This window comes from Belonocnema kinseyi, chromosome 8 (assembly GCF_010883055.1).
Source record: "Belonocnema kinseyi isolate 2016_QV_RU_SX_M_011 chromosome 8, B_treatae_v1, whole genome shotgun sequence".
Classification (NCBI taxonomy): Eukaryota; Metazoa; Arthropoda; class Insecta; order Hymenoptera; family Cynipidae; genus Belonocnema; species Belonocnema kinseyi.
In genome coordinates this window covers 80913316-80933847 of record NC_046664.1, presented here as the reverse complement: position 1 = coordinate 80933847, position 20532 = coordinate 80913316, and the positions used below count along the sequence as shown (strand labels likewise).

The 20532-nt window shown below is 28.3% G+C and overlaps 1 protein-coding gene across 3 annotated transcripts in view; it reads right to left on the bottom strand.

Annotated features, from left to right (window-relative positions):
* The window catches only part of LOC117178313 (putative thiamine transporter SLC35F3), a 24369-nt gene extending 6998 nt beyond the window's left edge, over window positions 1-17371 (bottom strand). For 2 of the 3 annotated variants that reach the window (XM_033369693.1, XM_033369691.1), the window contains exons 1-8: window positions 17291-17371; window positions 16433-16727; window positions 13517-13716; window positions 10875-11024; window positions 7900-8250; window positions 6509-6637; window positions 3268-3457; window positions 1387-1476 (exon numbers count right to left, since the gene is read on the bottom strand). In XM_033369693.1, coding sequence (XP_033225584.1) covers window positions 1387-1476; window positions 3268-3457; window positions 6509-6637; window positions 7900-8250; window positions 10875-11024; window positions 13517-13716; window positions 16433-16571 — 1249 coding nt within the window. In that variant the 5' untranslated portion in view covers window positions 16572-16727; window positions 17291-17371. Of the gene's footprint in view, window positions 1-1386; window positions 1477-3267; window positions 3458-6508; window positions 6638-7899; window positions 8251-10874; window positions 11025-13516; window positions 13717-16432; window positions 16728-17077; window positions 17208-17290 lie in introns of those variants that run through there. The other variant, XM_033369692.1, reaches the window with a different exon arrangement.
* Window positions 17372-20532: the final 3161 nt, after the last annotated feature.

Genomic DNA, 20532 nt, shown 5'->3' with positions numbered 1-20532 from the left:
AGTCAGAGCAAGGAAAAAATTAATAAAATTTTTTAAATGTGATTGTGTAAACAATTCATTATTATTTACAATAATATTCTCTTTGAATAATACTAGATAGTAGTTGCAATGTTACATAAAACTTTCTATTTTTTGTCCACTTTTTTATTAAAGTGGGGTAATAATTCATTTAATTGAATAAACATAATTTTTTAAACAAATTTTTATTGTTTACAACGCTTTTCTACTATATTAATCCTAGATACTTGCGGTTTTTCTCAAATTTTTCACTCATTGAAAACTTTTCACTCAAAGCGAAATAAATGATAATATTTAACGAACATAATTGTTTTAAGAAATGATTATTGCTTATAAGTATCCGATCCTATAGTAACGCTAGAGAGTGGCGATTTTTTCTGAAATTTTTAACTTTTAGTTCACTTTTCACATAGCGAAGTAATAATTAATGCAAGTTAACAAATGTAATTATTTAAATAATTTATTATTGCTCATAAGTATTTTCTCTTAGATAATTGTTAGAAACTTGCGGTTTTTCTGAAATTTTCATCTTTGCTTTGGCTTTTTCCTTATGAACAAAATAATAAATAAACATGAGAGAGAATAATTTTAAAAAATCTATTTCTTTTTTTTCAATATAATTTTCGGACATAAAACAAATATTTGAAATATTGAACAAAATTAATAGAAACCAATAAGAAAATAGAAATATTCTTGGTTAAAAGTTAATTTTTTGGTTGAAAAGTCTAGAATTATTATTTTTTAGAGTTTATTTTGTTTGTTTGAATATTTTACTGTTCAGTTGAAAATTAATTTTTTTGTTAAAAATTCTGATTTTTTGTAGGAAATTAAACTAAATAAATGAAATTATCGTTCTTGTTGAACAATCTTCTTAGACGGTTTAAAAGTCAACTGTTTTTTAAAACAATCGAATTTTTATCTTGAATACTTAACTATTTTTTTAGAATTCGTCTATCTGGATAGAAAATTAATCTTGTTTGTTGAAAATTTACTTATTTCGTTAAGATTAAACTATTGTCTGACTTTTTTTGTTGAATTGATTGAACAATGTGTCTGTTTAAAAAGGTGTATATTTCGTGTGAAAATTCAGCTATTTTTCTAGAAAATCAATCTGCTTGATTTGTAAAATGATCTTTAATGTTTAAAATTCACCTTTTTCTTTAAAAATTCACATATTTTGTTGAAGATGAAATATCTTTACTTGGAATGTTACAAGTTTAAGGCGTTTTAATTCGAACTTAACATAGTACCCTCATTATTTTTAGTTTTTTAATAATATATTTATCTATTTTCGAGAAATTATATATCACCTCAATATAATAAAATTCTTATAAATATAGATTTTTTAAAAATATTGATCAAACTTACCAGCTGAAACCGGAATGGCTGTTATTAAACCCAGTGTGATAAAAAGATCGTATGTCAGTGCTACGCTGAAATTTCCTAACATGTTGGCAACTGAAAAGTGGAATAATAATTTTTTAAATGTTGCAACTCAATTTTTGTTGCATTCAGTTGATAAAAATGAATTAACATAAATGTATTTAAACTAAATTTAAATTAACTTTATATAGATCCGTGAAAACTCTTTCTTAGAAAGATAATTAATCATTTTTGTTGGTATAATTTGTTTATAACAAAAATTATTTAGTAAATTTTATTAACTCACAAGAAAAATTATTTTTCTAATCCTATATCTACAAGCTTATATCTATAAGCCTATGTGCAATGAGTTGTTTAAATTCTGATTTGAATTTAGAAAACTTCTTTGAATAGTTGGAATCAATCTAAGCATTATTCAAAAAACGGTAAATATAAAATTAAAAATAAAATTGATTTCCTATTTTTGTTATCAAGTAAAAAAGTAATAAAAAGCTTTTTCTAAATCTGTTGCTTGAAATTCTTTGAGAATCTTTTGTACTTTCATTTTTTTAACCACTCAAATCAGAAAAGTAGAGAAAGAAAGTTTTAATCAGGCGAAGATCTGCGGCCTGACTAACAATTTCCTTTAATTTACCGTTTACCATTTTTAAAGTATCGTTTCATAAATTATAATTCCAATCATTTGTGTTGCTATAATTTGTTTATAACAGAAATTATCTTATAACTTTGATTAAATCAATAGAAAACCTATTCTTCTTATAGGAAAAATTGTGATTATATCTATAAACCGATATCTATAAGCATGCCTCTGGGCATACTTATAGATAAGTTATTCAAATTTAGTGCGATTAAAGTTAAACAAAAAAATATATATATATTTTCCTATCTTTTTTATTGAGTAAAAAAAATAATGAAACAATTTTTTTAAATCCGCTCCTTGAAATTAATTGAGAATCTTCTGAGCTTTCATTTTTTTAAACCGTTCCAAACAGATAAGTAGAGAAGGAAAGTTTTAATCAGGCGAAGTTCTGTGGTCTGACTAACAATTTCCTTTCATTTCTCATTTCTCATTTTTAAAGTATCATTTCATAAATTGTCATTCAAATCTTTTTTGTTGCTATAATTTGCTTATAACAGAAATTATCTTATAACTTTTGATAAATCAATAGAAAACCCATTCTTCTTATAGGCAAAATTGTGACTATATCTATGAGCCGATATCTATATGCTTCAAATTCAGTGCGATTAAAGTTCAAAAAAACAAAAATATTTTCCTATCTTTTTTATTAAGTAAAAAAAATAATAAAACAATTTTTTTAAATCCGCTCTTTGAAATTAATTGAGAATCTTCTGAGCTTTCATTTTTTTAAAACGTTCAAATCAGATAAGTAGAGAAGGAAAGTTTTAATCAGGCGACGTTCTGCGGTCTGACTAACAATTTCCTTATTCACTTAAATTGAAATTTGGCGGCCAGAATCAATTAGGAAAGTTTTCAGATGTGTACATTTGCATGCTTTTTTAACCACAGTTAGTTTTTATTCTTTATTTACATCTATCAATTCAAAAAAATATTTATTTTCGAAATTTTGATAAGGGGATGCAAAAGACAAGTTTTTTTCAAAATATTCAGAAAAATATTTGTCTTTAATTAAAGAAAACGTTTTTAAACCTAATACTTTTCCTTTAGCCAAAAATATCCTCAAACTAAAAGATTTTTAAATCAAAGAAATATTTCAATTGGAACAAAACATCATTGTTTGAAGGAAAGAAATTTCTTTGAATCAAAAAAACTTATCTTTGCCTGAGAGCCTATTCTGTAAAATTTGATTAAAAAAATATATATATAGTTATTAAAAAAACACTGACTTAGGTGAAGAATGCTGGCTGCAAGTAGAGTTGCCCAAGGTAATTTGGCCCATTGTACAGTTTCGACTCCGGAAAAGTACAATGCTAAAAAAACCGGCCAAAGTAAGGCAGCATTGCAGAGTCCAATGACCGAAAAGAAAAGTGAAACTTGACCAAAGGTAGTTTCTCCTATCACTTTTTTGAATAACACCTAAAAATATTTATAATTTTTATAAGTATCACAAATGTAAAGTCCATCTTCTCAATGATGCCGCTCTCAATAGTGCCGTTATTAGTGCGCCCTAAGTTTGGATCCGACTTTCTTAATAATGCCGCGCGAGTGTTAGGGATCATCCATAAAGTACGTTCCCAAATTTTTTGCAATTTTTACCCCCCCCCCCCTCCCCCTTGTAGACAGCCGTTGATTTGGCAATGCCCCCCCCCCCCACACCAAAAGTAGAGTAGCCTTTTGGTAAAACGCGATCAAGTTGCCAATATGCCTATATTTCCTACCGTTGAATTATGAAATAAAAATATGAATTTTTGATTAAAAAAGTTAATTTGATACTAAAAAAGACGAATTTCCAAAAAAATATAAGAACTCTGAACCCAAAAAATGAGTCTTTAAATAAACGAAATTAATTTTGAACCAAAAAAAAAAAACGAATTTTTAACAAAAAAATTCAATCTAAACAAAAAGTTGAATATTTAATTAAGAAAGAACCATTTTTGACCAAAAATGGAATAGGTAAATTTTCGATTACCATAGTTGTTAAATTTTTAACCAAAAAGATGAATTTTTAAACAAAAAAATGAATTTTCCAATTACGAAAAAACGCATTTAAAAAAATGCAAGAACTCTCTACCAAAAAGTTGAATTTTATACTAAAAAAGATGGATTTTTGAACAAAAAGATGAATTTCTAAAAAAAAGAAGAATTTTCAATAAAATTCTAGAATTCTCAAACAAAAAGTTAACTTTTCAGGAAAGACAGAAATTTTTTTTAATTTTCAAGAAAGGATTTCTACCTCAAGACCTAGTTTTTTAAATTTTAAACCGAAAAAAAAAGATTTTTTAACAAAATTCAAGAATTTTCAATAAACAGTTGAATTTTCAATCAAAAAATATGAATTTCCAAACTAAAAGTTTAATTTTCTACCGAAAAAAACACGAGTTTTAAAACAAAATTCAAGAATTTTGAACTAAACAATTGAATTATCAACTAAAAAAGATGAATTTTTAAACTAAAAAAATAATTTACCACGAAAAGACGAATTTTCAATCAAATTCAAGAATTCTCAACTAAATAGTTAACTTTTCATGAAAGAAAGAAAATATTTTTTTAGTTTTTAACAAAGTACTTTAACTTGAAAACCTAGTTGATAAATTATTAAACGAAAAAAACGAATTATTAACCAAATTAAAGAATTCTCAACCAAACATTTGAACTTTCAACTAAAAAAGATTAATTTTAAAGCAAAAAGATTAAATTATTACCAAAAAGACCAATTTTAAACAAAATTCAAGAACTCTCAACCAAAAAGTTGAATTTTTAGGAAAGAAATACATTTTTTGTTTAATTTTCAAGAAAAGAGTTCAACTTCAAAACCTGATTGTTTATTTTTTAACAAAAAATAAAGAAATTTTAATACACTAAACTATGTTTAAGACTTTTAACTAATAATGATGAATTTTTAAACAAAAAGGTTCATTTATGACCAAAAAAGACGAATTTTTAATAAAATTTCAAAAGTTCTTAAACAAAAAGTTAAATTTTTAAGAAAGAAATAAAACATAATTTTTTTATTTTTTAAGAGAGTATAAATACTCTCTTAAAAAATTAAATTAAAATTAACAACCAAATTTTTACTGAATAATAACCGAATTGATCAATTTTTTTTCAATTATTTGAAAAAAGTACTTATTCAAACAATCTTAGTTATTTTTGAGTTAAAAATTTCATAATTTGGTTGACAATTTTATTGACTGGAAAATATTTTTTGATTAATATCTCAACTATTTTGTTGAAAATTCGTATTTTTGGTTCGAAAATTGATCTTTTAATTCTAAATTTCATAGTTCTTGAGCGAAAATGCAACTTTTTGGTTAAAAATTATTCTGTTTCTACTATTTGGTTAAAGTTATACTACTTTGTAAAAAAATCATCATTTTATTTGAAAACTCCACTTTTTTGGTTCTAAATTAAAATTTCTGTTGAAAATTCATATTTTAGAGTTAAATATAGAACTGTTTTTTTAGAAAACTGTAGTTTCTGGCTTGAGAATTGAACAATTTTGGGTTTGAAAATTATGTTATTATGGTAGAAAATTCAACAATTGCCTGGAATATTTTTCTTTTTTTATTGAAAAATCTTACTTAGTTAACAAATCATCTCTCTTTTTAGAAATGTTATCTTTTTTGCTTACAAATTGCACTGTTTCGCTGAAAATTAGTTTTCTTTAAAATAAATTCAATTGTTTTTATTTCATAATGAAAACACTATTTGGTTCACCTTATAAAGTAAAATAAGATTTGTTTACTTTTGTATTATAATTATACATGAAACAAATACATTTTTCAAAAAGAAACAGTTTTGTCACTTTATTTTGCATGCTCAAACTTATCTCATTAATGTTATAAGTATCGTCTAAATTTTCACTTAAATCTTAAAAATTAATATACTTTTGTCAAACCTCACTATAAAACTATTTTTGGATTAAAAGCATACAATTTTGAAAGTAGAGCCCGTACGTTTTTTTGCTTTATTTCAAAAATTCAATTTGTTATGAATTTTTTAATGAAATAAGTCCAATTTTTCAATTGCTTTTCCTTACGTTTTTCAAAGATCAAAAATTTTAAATAAACAATAAAAAACTATTGAAATGGCAACCTTTTTCTACGGTGGGGTCTATTGGACCCACTGTGACCATCCCGTTATTTTTCGGAGGTGTGATCACTACGGGTTAAAATTCAACAAACTGGATTCTGATTACTAAAGTTAATACTCAAAATGTATCAAATCTATAGTCATTTTTATTCAAAACTAAAATATTTTGGGTAATATGTTGTTAATTAAGTTTTATAATTAAATGTTTAAAAAAATGTATTATAAAAAATTAGACAAAGTAGCCAATATGGGCCTACAAAAATGGGGTTTTAGGCACTTTTGAATGTAGTAATCAAAATAAAAATAAAAATATTTATCTCACTTAAAAGGATGTTTTAGTTTTTTGAGGTTAAATAGAAATAAATCAAGGCTCACTTTATAAACAGCTGAACCTGCAGCAGCGGCAGCAGCAAGTACGACTCCCGAAAGGGTGGGACTTCCTGTTATTCCATCCATGTAAGCCAGAAGAGCGATTCCTGTATCACATAAAATGACTGCTACTATCTGTAAAAATAAATTTTATTTCTTGTGTAAATAGAAAAAAATACAAATATAATCTCTAAATTTTAATCAAGGAGAAGTGTGTCACTGAACCAAATCAGTAATGAATTTGACTGGTCGATCAGTGAAACGTGGTTAACTGGAGTTTTAATGACTTTTTCCACTGAAATATCAGTGAGAAACTACTGAAAGTTCAGTGAATAGTGACTAATGTGAATGTTTAGAAGTAGATCACTGCTATATGTATTCAAATCAGTAAAATTGTACTGAGAATCATTGACGTAATTCCAGCTATTTTAATGAGTGATGCGTGTGTTGCTGAACCGAATTAGTAAGCATTTTCACTTATTGATCAACAAAAGATAGTTTACTCAAATCTCAGTTAGTTTTATCTACTGAAGAATCAGTGAAAAACTACTGAAGTTCAATGCATAGTAACTAATTCATTTCAGAGGAAATTTCACTGAGAATCATTGAAGTTATTCTACCTCGCTATTTGAATCAGTCTAAATTCACTGGGAATCATTGACTATTCACTGCAATTTCAGTACCTTTTCACTGTTTTATCAGTAACATTTCTTTTAAGAAATCCTATTAAACTATGTCTTACTGATTAATCATAAGAAAATTATTAGAACGATAAGTGGAAATGTAGTTATATAATTATTATTAAAAATTTACTGATAAATAAGTGAAAATCCTTACTGATTTGGTTCAGTGACACATTTTTCAGTGGTTAAATTCGGTAGAAGCACGTCACTGATTCTCATTGAAATTTCATTGAATTGATTACTGATAGCGGTGACCCGTTCCTCGCTATTTGAATCAGTGAAAATGCACTGGGAATCACTAAAAATCCAGTAATGTTTCATTTTTCTATTAGTAAAATTTTTAAAAATTTATAATAAACTATGTCTTGACAATAAATTATAACAGAATTTTTAAAGGGATAAGTGAACATTCAGTTACATAATTATTGCTAGAAAATTCAATGATAAATAAGTGAAAATCCTTACTGATTTGTTTCAGTGGCACACTTCTCACACACTTCTTCTTCACTGTTTTCTCAGCAGAAAAAGTTTTAAATTAGCCATTAGACTATGATCAGTAAAAATTCGCTGAATAATCATGAAACATTTCACTGGTTCGGTTCAGTGATACACTTTCCACTGATTGAAATTCAAAAAGTAGAACAGAAAAATTTATGAAGAATAATAATTAATAAAATGAAAAATTGTGGTTTTAATTTTAATTTTAAAACTCACCCTGACGCCAACAAATTGCTCATGAAGTATGACCCAGGATAAGAGATAGACGCAAGCCACATTGGTAGCAAAAAGTGCCATAACATCCGTCGCAAACAAGATACGTAACGAGTGGATGTACATATAATTAGTTGCCACCCAAAGACCACAAAAAAGACTACATCTGGTTAAAAATCTGCCTCCAGATAATCCCTTGTCCCTGAAACCACGAAGGCTTTCCACAATAATTTCGGAAGGATTCGAACATTTTGTCGTGGCTGATCGACATAAGAGGTATACTGGAAAATAAAGAACTGCCCAATTGGTGAGGAACCACGTCGTGAAGAAAGGCGCATTGTAGGGAAGCACCAGCTGCAAACAAAATTTTGTTTAAATTTTATTTTTATGTCCAGTTAGGGAATTGTTTAGAACGTCTAATCTAGATGGTCTTTCCAGGCCCTAATCGGGTGCTGACTAGCCCAGCAAATTCAAATATTTGTTGTACATTTACAAAAAGAGCAAGTCTGTTTAAAGGAATGTAAAATGAACTGTGAAAAAATGCATTTTTTAAAATTATCAAGACATCCCTTCTGGGCCCTGATCGGGTGCTGGCTAGCCCGTCAGGATAACAAAATTTTCAGTCTGCTTGAATGTATCACAAATGAAAAAAAGACTAACAAAACTTAATTTTTGGCGTCATCATCAAGTCAGCTCTTTCAGGCTCTGATCGGGCGCTGTCTAGTCCGAAAAGGTAAACGTATTTTCCGTATTTCTCATTCAAATATTGTTTTTACAAAAAGAGCCAGAATGTTTAAAAGAATCACAAATGAAAATATAACTATAAAAAAATGAATTTTTTGCCTAATTATCAAGTCACCTCTTTCAGGCCCTGATCGGGTGCTGGCTAGTCCATCAGGATCAATAAATTTTCCGAATTTCTCATTCAAATATTTTCTTCTACATTTTAAGATTCAGGGTACTTACAAGTATCAAAAATGTCAAATAAACCGTAAAAAAATGTTTTTTATTTCTTATCGTCTAGTCAGTCTTTGCCGGACCTATTCTGATGCTGGACAGCCTTTCAGGACCAAAAAATTTTTCCCGTTCCGTTCAAATATTTTTTGTGCATTTCCGAAAAGAGCCAGGGTGTTTAAAAGCGTCAAAAATTAAAAAAGAACACTAAATAAATGCATTTTTCTTATCAAGTCAGCCCCTTCGGGGCCTGATCGGGTGCTGGCCAGCCCGTCAGGATAAAAGATTTTCTAATAATATCTCCTTTTAATATTTTGTGTGCATTTCTAACAAAACCATGGTGTTTTAAAGTGTCAAACATAAAAAAGGGACTGTAAAAAAATCACTTTTTTCCTCGTTATTTAGTCCGTCCTGTCTGGCCCTAATCGGTTGCTGGCTAGCCTATCAGGACTATATACTTTTTTGCACATTTTCAATAGTTTTGTATTTCTAACAAGATATTTAATCAACATTAATTTTCTACGCAAAACGAATTTTCAACTAAACTGTTGATTTTTTACAAAAAATGTAATAGGTAAATTTTTAGTTTAAAAATTCATGTTCAGCAATAAAAAACGACGGATTTTAAACTAAAATAATAAATCTTTAAGAATACATAACAATCACGAAGAATTAGCAGCAATTAGTTACTTGATTCGCCCAAAATTTGAACAATTTATGAACAAAAGAGATTTTTAATTAAATTCATGAAAGTTAAGAAATAATCTGTTATTTCAAGAACAAATTTGATCCAAAATTATCTATGTCAAGTATTTATGATGGAATAAATCAAACTTTTACGTCGGGATCGATCATATATTAATTGTAAATCAAACTTAATTATCATAAATTGATCTACTGTTAATCACAAATTTTTAAACTTTTTTTAGACGCTTGGATACAAAGATCCAATATTTTTATTATTGTTAACAGTGTTATTAAAAATTTGTTTCGTTTAATACATTTAATAATTAAAATTTAGTTTTTCTTGTGGAATATATTGAAAATTACTTAGCAATAATTATTACTTGTTTACATTATTTAGTATAGACTGGTATGCGGCTACACTAATTAAATAATTAATAACAATAGTAGACAATTATCAAATTCTCTCAAAAAAGTTTACGTTATTTTTGAAAGGAAATATAAAATAAATATAATAAAATATACATTGAAAGAACCCAGTTCGTATCTCGAAAAATAGCAAAATAATGCATTTGTTAATTAATAAAGATTATTTAAACAATTATCAATTGTTATTAGATGGCCAAGTATGATACTTAGTTTTCCTTGGCAAGTAAAATATGATCGAATCAGTAGAAAAAAACTTTTTGCAATCATAACTACCTGCTAATGATAGATGTTTATGAAATAAAAAATTATTTATTAACTTTCATTAATTCATAAAAAAAAATTTTGGTGAATAAATTTTTTCAAATTCATTCAAATTTATTGCGTCGCTCTTAATTCCCGTGAAACTATTTTTATTGAATTATTTGTTTAGAAAATATTCAATAAATTAATAAACATATAAGTTGATATTAAAAATCTTTTCTAAATATTTGGTTCATGTTTTATAGGGATTTTTCAATAAATCCAAGTATTTGTGATGAAATGATACACCTTCAAAATTCTAATTTTGTTGTTTACTAAATAAAAAAATAATCAACAAAACATCAAAAATAAATCAATTTTTGGGGAAAAATGTGTTTTTTTATTTAAACTAATTTGAGGGAGGAAGGGCATGAAAATTGTCCAAAAAAATTCCAACACGTTTTTGGACCACCAAACAAGTCCTAAAACCTAGATTTTAGTCTAAATTTACTTGTTACCTGCAAAATTACAAATAAAAGCAAAAATCTTAAAGCACTTTCTGAGTATAATCCAGTGGCATTTAATACCTACTTGACCCTACAAAGCACACTTGAAGGCTGAATATATTTTCCAGATAAGAAAAATGAAAGAAATGTAAAACTTTAACTTACGTGTTCTTGATAGAGTCCAGTCACGGAAGAATTGGAGGACGAAGTCTGGCTGATGATCTCCGGCTTATGAAAATACAGGTATTTTATGCAATGTGTGGCTCCTACCCAGCTTGCAGTGACACATATCGTAACGCACACGCCAAAATAAATCTAAAAAAGTCACGGAATAATAAATCATAATTAAATCATAATTAAATCATTATTGGATTACCGAGTTGTTGTTTACTATCCATAAAAATATGTCTAAGATCAATATTCCTTTGCAATGTTGCAACTTTGCAAAGCAACTTTGCAAAGCGACAATGCTGAAACTTTGCGAGGCAAATTTGCAAAGCAACTTTGTAAATTAACGTTGCAAGGCAATGTTGCAATGCAAATTTCCAAGGCAACCTTGCAAGGGAACATTAAAGATTAACTTTGCAAAGCTACATTGAAAAGTAACATTGGAACGCAATATTTAAAATTAACTTTGCAGCAATTTTTTCAGGGAACCTTGCAAAGCAAATTTGTGGCAGCTTTGCGAAGTAACATTGCAAAGATGTTTTGCGCAAAGTTTATAAAGTAACTTTAAAAATAAATTGTGCAACAACTTTGGAAAATAACAAACAAAAACAATACTTGCAGCAACACTGCTGCAATATTGCTAATAAAAGTTGCAACGACGTTACATCAAAGTTGCATCATTATTACAGCAACACTCTACAGCACCTTTGCAGTAAAGCAACTTTGCAAAGTTACTCTGCGAAGTACCTCCGTAAAGCAACTTTTCAGAGCGATTATGCTGCAACTTTGCGAAATAAATTTGCGAAACAACTATGCGAGCGAAATTTGCAAAATATGTTTGCGAGGCAAATTTGCGCAGCAACTTTATAAATTAACGTTGCAAGGCAAATTTTTAAGGCAACTTTGCAAGAGAAAAATAAAGAGTAACTTTGAAAATAAACATTGCAAAGTAACTTTACAACGCAACCTTTTAAATTAAATTTGCAGTAACTTTACCAAGTAATCTTACAAAGTAAATTTGCGGCAACTTTAAAAATTAACGTTTAAAAGTAACATCAAAGTTTCATTCATATTGTACTAACATTCTACAGCATCCTTGCAGTAACAATATTAGGCAATATTATAGCAACATTGCATCAAGATTGCAGAAGCACTGTAAAACAACGTTACACTGACATTATAAAGCAACTTTGCAAAGCAATTTCGCGAAACATATTTTCAAAGTAACTCTGCGGAGTACCTTTGTAAATCAACTTTACAAAGCGACTATTCTTCAACTTTGCCAGGCAAATTTAGAAACCAACTTTGCGAAGCAGATTTGCAAAGAAACTTTGTAAATTAACGTTGCAAGGCAACATTGCAAAGAAAATTTACAGAGCAACTTTACAAAGGAACATCAAAGATTAACTTTGCGAGGCAGTAATGAAAACTAACTTTGCAACTCAACATTGGCAGCAACTTTTCAAAGAAGCCTTACAAACTATATTTGCAACATTTTAGCAAAGTGAAATTGCAAATTTGCTTTGCATAAATTTTACAAATCAACATTGCAAATAAATTGTGCAGAAACTTTGAAAACTAACAAAGCAAGATAATATTTGTAGCAATATTGCTTATCAAAGTTGCAGCAGCGTTACTTCAGAGTTGCAGCAACGTTACATTAAAGTTGCATTAATATTGCAGCAACACACTAAAACATATTTTCAAAGCAACTTTGTAAATTGAAGATGCAAGGCAACATTGCAAAGCAAATTTTCAAGACAATTTTACAATGGAAAATTAAAGGCTAACTTTGTAAAGCAACATTAAATAGTAACTTTGCAATGCAACATTTAAAAGTAATTTAGCAGCAACTTTTTCAAGGAACCGGACAAAGTTATTTGCGGCAACTTGGCAAATTAACATTGCAAAGTTGCTTTGCATAAACTTTACAAAGCAAAGTTTCAAATAAATTGTGCAGCAACTTTGCAAAGTAACAAAGTAAGACAATATTTGCAGCAACATTGCTGCAATATTGATAATCAAAGTTGCAGTAACATTACAACAAAGTTGCAATAATATTGCAGCAGCGCTACAGCATCTTTGCAGTAACACGATAAAGAAATATTGCAGGAACCTTGCATCAGCATTGATATTAATATTGCAGCAACTTTGCATCTAGATTACAGCGACACTGTGCATCAACTTCACAGGGACATTATAAAGCAACTTTGCGAAGTACATATGCAAATTAACTCTGCGAAGTACTTTTGTAAAGCAACTTTGCAAATCGACTATGCTGCAACTTAGCGGTACGAATTTGCGAAGCAAATTTGAAAATAGAAGCTGCAAGGCAACATTGCAAAGAAAATTTTCAAGGAAACTTTGCAAGGGAACATTTAAGATTAACTTTGCGAAGCAATATTGAAAAGTAACTTTGCAACGCAACATTTAAAAGTAACCTTGCAGCAACTTTTGCAAGGAACCTTACAAAGTAAATTTGCGGCCACTTTGCAAAGTAACGTTGCAAAGTTGCTTTGTATGAACTTTACAAAGCAAAGTCGCAAATTAAGTGTGCAGAAACTTTGCAAAGTAACAAAGCAAAACAATATTTGCAGCAAAATTGCTGCAATATTGCGTGCTGTTGGAATTCTTTAAACCTTTTTTGCAGATTCGGCGCAACAGGATGCGTAACAATTTGCTAAAGAAGGACTATGCCGATGACGGTAGATGACCGATGGACATGGTTGACCTTGTCCATGACCTTGACAGTGACCTTGACCTCCTCCCCCACCTCCGCTGCAAATGTTACCATCTGAGTCGTGTGACCTGCATCCTGCTAAGGAATCCCCGCATCCACCTGCGGATTTACAATTTTTCTGTTCAAATCTTAGATCTGTATAGTCTGAGAAATTAGATTAACTTTCAATTTTTGTTGAAATTTGCATAAACTGTAAAAAGAAAGTTGAGATTTTCAAAAAGTTGAAAACTTGTTTACCTGAATCCAATTTATTCTAATTTATAATAGTAAGCCATAATTATTTTAAACAAAAGTTTTGTGCTTGGTAATAGTATAGTTTAAAATTCACTAAAAATTGTAAAATTCATAAAAATTAGGATTAAACAAAAAATTTGTTTATTATGAAATTGTTGCTTGTTACTTTAATTTAAACTAAATAAGTTTGAAGTAAAACATTTTTTAATTTTATAAATAAATTTTAATCTATGCGAATCTATGAGAATGAATTCTACGAAAAAGCAAATTTATAAAAAATGAGAATTGCTAAAACTCAATTTGTTTATAACAATTACCTTGATTATTATGCACATTATTTGTATTCTGTTAGTGCTCCTGCATGGACTCAGAATGTTTTTTCTAACAGTTGCTTTTTTTATAAAAAATTTGATTATTTTTTTATTTAACCACTAAATTAACATTTTTTATTTTTTTATAACTTTCAGAAGTACAGTTCTTTTTCATTTTAGGATTTATGAAATAAAGTCTGGTGTTTGTGCTAAAACTATCTAAAATTATTTTCCAATGGATGAGAATTATTTTTTTTTTAATTTTGCATTACGATATAAACAGTTGTCTTTGAAATTACTTTTAAATTACTTACAATTGTTGATAACATAAATTATATTGATAAACAAATTCAGAGATTGGCTATATTTAAACAAAATGGCTCAATTTGTATAACGGAATCAAATTGAAATTTATTTCAGATGACTTTTCACTATGATACTCTGAAAATTTATATGAATTATCAATTAATTAAACAATTTTTATACAAAATTTCAGAATTCGGCTATTTTTCAACAAATAGGTTCCATTTTTTGTTACGAAATCAACTAAAAATGTATTTTTGGACAATCTTTGCTAAATTACTTTGCAAACTTACCCAATTTGTAAATTATTTAAATTAATTAATTTTTGTTTAAGAAACCGACTACTAATAATGTATTTCCGATGTCTCTTTTCTATAACACATTTTTGTTGTTTATAAAACTGGTTTAAATAAGCAATAATTGTTTTCAAATTTGAAAGTATTTGAATATAGTAATCGCAAAACGTCCTTATTTGATTTCTATAAAAAATTGAGTCTATTCGTGGAAAAATAGCCAAACTCTGAATTTTATTTATAAAAATATTTTCAATAAATAATAATTTTTGGGCTTTTTCTAATCAACATAGAAACAATTCAGTGGTAAGAAATTTTTTGTTTTCGTAAAAAAATGAGCGTCTTCTTTAAAACTTAGCCAAACTGTGAATTTTATTTATAAAAGTATTTTTAATAAATAATAATTCTTGGGATTTTGCAAATCAGTATGGAAACAGTTTAGCGGAACGAAATTTTTTATTTCCGTAAAAAAATTGAGTGTATTCTTTGAAAAATAGCCAAACTTTGAATTTTGCTTATAAATAAATTTTTAATAAATAATAATTGTTGGGATTTTGCAAATCAGCATAGAAACAATTCAGCGGAAAGAAATTATTTGTTTCGGTAAAAAATTTGAGCGTATTCTTTGAAAATTAGCCAAACTGAGTATTTATTTGTAAAATATGTGTTTTTAACGAAGAAGCTTAATTTTTGTTTAAGAAATTGACTACCCACTAGGCACGAAATTTTGCGACGTCATTACGACATCGTTACGACATATTTACGACAACTTTACGACATCCTATGTCCATGTCGTTTCGGTGTCTTTGCGATATCGTAAAGACATCGTCAGACCCTACGACTTATTTACGATATCGTAAAGACACCTTAACGGCATGGACATTGGATGTCGTAACGTTGTCGTAACTATGTCGTAACGATCTCGTAAAGACGCCGCTAAACTTGGTTCCCACTGGTTAGTAATGTATTTTTAATGACCCTTAGGTAGAATATCTTTTCGATGTTTATAAAAATGGTATAAATCAGGAATAATTTTTTTTCAATTTTGAAAGTATTAGCAAAGTCTTTAGAATGAGATCTTTATTTGGTTTCTTGAAAAAAATTCCACCGATTCGTTGAAAAATAGCCAAACTCTGAATTGGTTTATAAAAATATTTTAAACAATTAATAATTCTTGGGATTTTGCAAATGATCATCGAAACAATTCATCGGAAAGGAATTTCTTGTTTTTGCAAAGAAATAGAAAAATAGCCAAACTGTGAATTTGTTTGTAATATTCCGCAGTGGGCGTCAAATCATACGACTTATTTACGATATCGTAAAGACACTTTAACGACATGGACATAGGATGTCGTAAAGTTGTTGTAACGATGTCGTAATGAAGTCGTAAAGACGTCGCCAAATTTTATGCCCACTGGGTCGTTTTCCAACGAATAAGCCTATTTTTTATTTAAAAAATTGACTAGTAATGTATTTTAAATGACTCTTCGCTATAATAAAAAAAATCGTTTATAAAAATGGTTTAAACAAGGAATAATTGTTTTCAATTTTGAAAATATTTTAATTGTCTTTGGAAAGACATCTTCACTTGATTTCTTTAAAAAATTGAGCCTATTCTTTGAAAAATAGCCAAACTCTGACTTTCAAACTTATAGGTTAAAAAGATTTAAATACCTGAAGAATCCAGCAAAACTTGAGCAGGACTGCCATAAGGACCATGTTTGGGTTGATCCTCGCTAAGAACGATGCTGGGTCCTCGAGATCTCCGAGGATGAAATATTGTTGGAACTTCGCCAACATTTCCGCTCCCCATTTTTCAATTTTTCTAAAAAAATCTCGACTTTGATGCATTAACACACGTTACTCATCGTTTGTCAATAAACAAACATATATTAAACCCTTCCATGTAATTTAATAAAAGTCAATTATCTGTTCTCACTAATTCCACTTTCCATGTTCCACTTAAAACCTGCACAGGCATAATTAACGAGACATAATTAAAAAACCTACAGCTAGGAAATAATAATTAAATTTCCCTAATTCAAATCCTTATTTCGAGACAAATTACAAAAATTAATTAAAAAAATTTTGCACTGAATTTTAATTAAATTTAATGTGATTTGTAGATTGAAAAATAGAAAGAAAAATTGCATAAGAAACCTAAGATTTGAAAAATAAAATTTCGAATGTATAGCATTAGTTAAAAGTGAGTAAAACTAATAAAATAAATAAAAACGCCAGTGGATGAAACTGATTCTTTTTTTGAATAAAAAAAAATTAAATAATTGCACTTCAGGTTAAAAATAAAAGTATATTTACTATCATTGTTATGATTGGCCTAATGATCCATTTGGTCACTACAGAAAACGTTTGATTACGTTGTAATTTCTAATGTCCGAAAAAGAACCACTTGATTTTAGAAATAAAAAGACATCTTTCCTATCGTTATGGTCATCTATGAAAAACATAAAAATTCGAAGAATATTTTTCGAGAGTGTGATAAAAGAAATAAAAAGAATTAGAATGATTTACCCGTCCGGGCACTAGGAATAAAAATAATAATAGTACAATTCAACCCCTTAGCGTGCCATTGATTACTGGCTGTTACTGGCTCTCTGGAGTAGAACAAACAGGGCTGAAGTTCCGTTCCTAAAGCCACACAACTGAGCTTTTTCATGGCGCGCGTGCGCTTCTGTTTTCCGCTTTTCACTGTAACCAAGTCGGGTTTAGAATTCAGACAATCCAAGGCCAAATTCAAATTTCCCGCCCTTTTACCATTTTCATTACTATAGTTAGTTAAGGAATTCAAAGAATTCAAGGGATTGAGAGAATTCGAAGAATTTTAGGAATTTCGAGAATTCAAAGAATTACAGGAATTCAGGGTATTCAAAAAATTTAGGGGATTCAGAGAATTTGAGGAATTCAAAAAATTTCAGGAATTCAGGAGATTTAATGAATTTAAATGTTCAAATAATTTCTTAGAATTCAGCGCATTTAGGGAATTCAAGGAGTACCACGGGAAATGAATTTAGAATATTCACAGAATTCAGATTATTGAACGATTTTAGGGAACTTAGATCATTCAGATAATTCCAAATATTTAAGGAATTATAAAAAGTCTAAGGTTTTAAATTACTAAAAGATTATAACACTTCAGAATATTTGAGAATTTTCAGGAATTTGCAGCCTTAAAGCAATCATAGAATTCAGCAAATTCAAGAAACTCAGCGATTGCAAAGAATTCAGAAAATTCAAAAAATTTCAGGAATTTGAAGATTTCAAGAATTAAAAAAAAGGATTTCGGGAAAATCTAGAACTGATATATTCACAAAATTCAAAGAATTCAAGAAATTCAAGAAATTCCAAGAATTCAAGGAATTCAAGCAATTCCAAATATTCAAAGACTCAGGGAATTCAAGCAATTCTAAGAATTTAAGCAACCCAAGGAATTCAAGTAATTCCAAAATGCAAAGAATTCAAGCAATTCAAAGAATACAAGAAATTCAAAACCTTTAAGGAATTCAGTGAATGCAGAGAATTTAAAGAATTCAAGGAATTCATAGAATTGAAAGAATTTAAGGTATTCATAATATTCAAAAAATTTAAGAAATTCAAACGATTCAAGAAATTCAAAAAAATAAAGGATTTCAAGGAATTCAAAGAATTCGAGGCATTTATAGAATCGAGGAATTCAAAGAATTCAAGGAATTTAAAGAATTTAAAGAAAAAAGGGAATTCAGGGGATGCAGAAAATTGAAAAATTGAGAGAATTCAGGCAATTCAGAGAATTCAAAAAATTTAGAGAATTGAAAGAATTAAGAAAATTCCGAATATTAAAGTATGTCATTGAGTTCAAAAAAATTAAGAATTTTAGGGACTTATAGGAATTAGGGATAATAAAAGAATTCAAGGATTTCCGATAATTTAATAAATTAAGGATTTCGGGGAAATCAAGTAATTCCAAGAATTCAAAGAATTTAAGGAGCTTAGTGATTGCAGAAAATAAAAAAAATTCAAGCAATTCAAAGAATTCAAGGAATTCATAATTAATAGAAATGAATTAGAATTGGTAAGGAAAAACTTTATTTTATCGACTTCTTCCAGACACTTTATTCGGAAATGCATGCATGACGTTTCGGAATCAGACCGATTCCCACATCAGATCATCTTAGAATATTATGCAGAAATTTATTTAGACAATAGATAATTAGATAATTTCAGGAATTCATAATATTCAAATAATTAAGAAAATCATACAATTCAAGGAATTCAAAGAATTAAAGGTTTCCCCGTGAATTCAAAGAATTAAAGGATTTCAGGGAATTCAAAGAATTCGAGGAATTAAAAAAATAGAAGGAATTCCAAGAACTTAAGAAATCCAGGGAATGCAGAAAATTGAGAGAACACAAAAATTCAGAGAATTTAAGCATTTCAGAAAATTCAAGGAATTCAAAGAATTTCAGGAATTCAAAGAATTCCAGGAATTCAAAAAATTCAATGAATTCAAAGAATTTAAGAAATTCAAGGAATTCAGGGAATGCAGAAAATTGACAGAATTGAAAAATTGAGAGAATTCAGGCAATTAAGAGAATTCTAAAAATTTGAGGATTGAAAGAATTAAGAAAATTCCAAATATTAAACTGTGTCATTGAATTTAAAGAATTGCAGTAATTCCAAAAATGCTAACAATTCCAAGAATTTAAAGAATTTAAGTAATTCGAGTAATTACGAGGATTAAAAAGAATATAAGAAATTCAAGTAATTCATAGAACTGAAATAATTTCAGGGATTCAAGAAATTCATACAATTCAAGGAATTCAAAGAATTAAAGGTTTTCAAGGAATTCAAAGAATTAAAGGATTTCAGGGAATTCAAGGAATTAAAACAAATAGTAGGAATTACAAGAATTTAAGGAATTCAGGAATGTAGAAAATTAAGATAATACAAAAATTCATAGTTTTCAAGCATGTCAAAGAATTTAATAGATTCTGGTGCAAGGATAGTAATCAAGGAATTTAATCTACACAGGGAATTTAAAGAATTTAAGCATTTCAAAAAATTGACGCAATTTCGAGAATTCAAGGAATTCAGATAATCCAAAGAATTTCAGGGATTCATAATATTCAATAAATTCATAAAATTTCTGATTTTTGAGGAAATCGTGAAATTCAAAGAAATTCAGATTTTTAGGAAAATATAGAAATTAAGGATATTCAAAGAAGTCAAGGATTTAGAGAATTTCCTAGATTTCAGTGCATTGAGGGTATTGAAGGAATACAGAGACTTAAGAAAATTCGAATTCTTGGAAATCGAGGAATTAAAAGAATTCCACAAATTCTAGGAATGATAAGAATTCTAAGAATTCGAGGAATTATAAGCATTCGAATAAATTCAGGAAGTTATAATATTCAAAGAATTCAGGAATTTCCGAAAATGAAGGATGTCATACAATTAAAAGAAATGAAGAATATCAGGGAATTATAGGAATTTAGGATATTCAGGGAATTTAAGAAATTCAGAAAATATATGGAATGCAGCGAATTCAGAAAATGTAAAAATTTATATATTTCAGGAAACTCAGAATATTAAATGATTTTAAAAAATTCAAAAAATTCTGATATTTGTAGGAATTCATGGAATTTCGAATATGCAAGCAATTTCAGGAATTACGAACATTCAAAGGATTCAGGGAATTCGAAATATTCCTAGATTTTACGGAATTCGGAGAATTTCAGGGATTTTAGTGCATTTAGGGTATTCAAGGCATTTCAGCA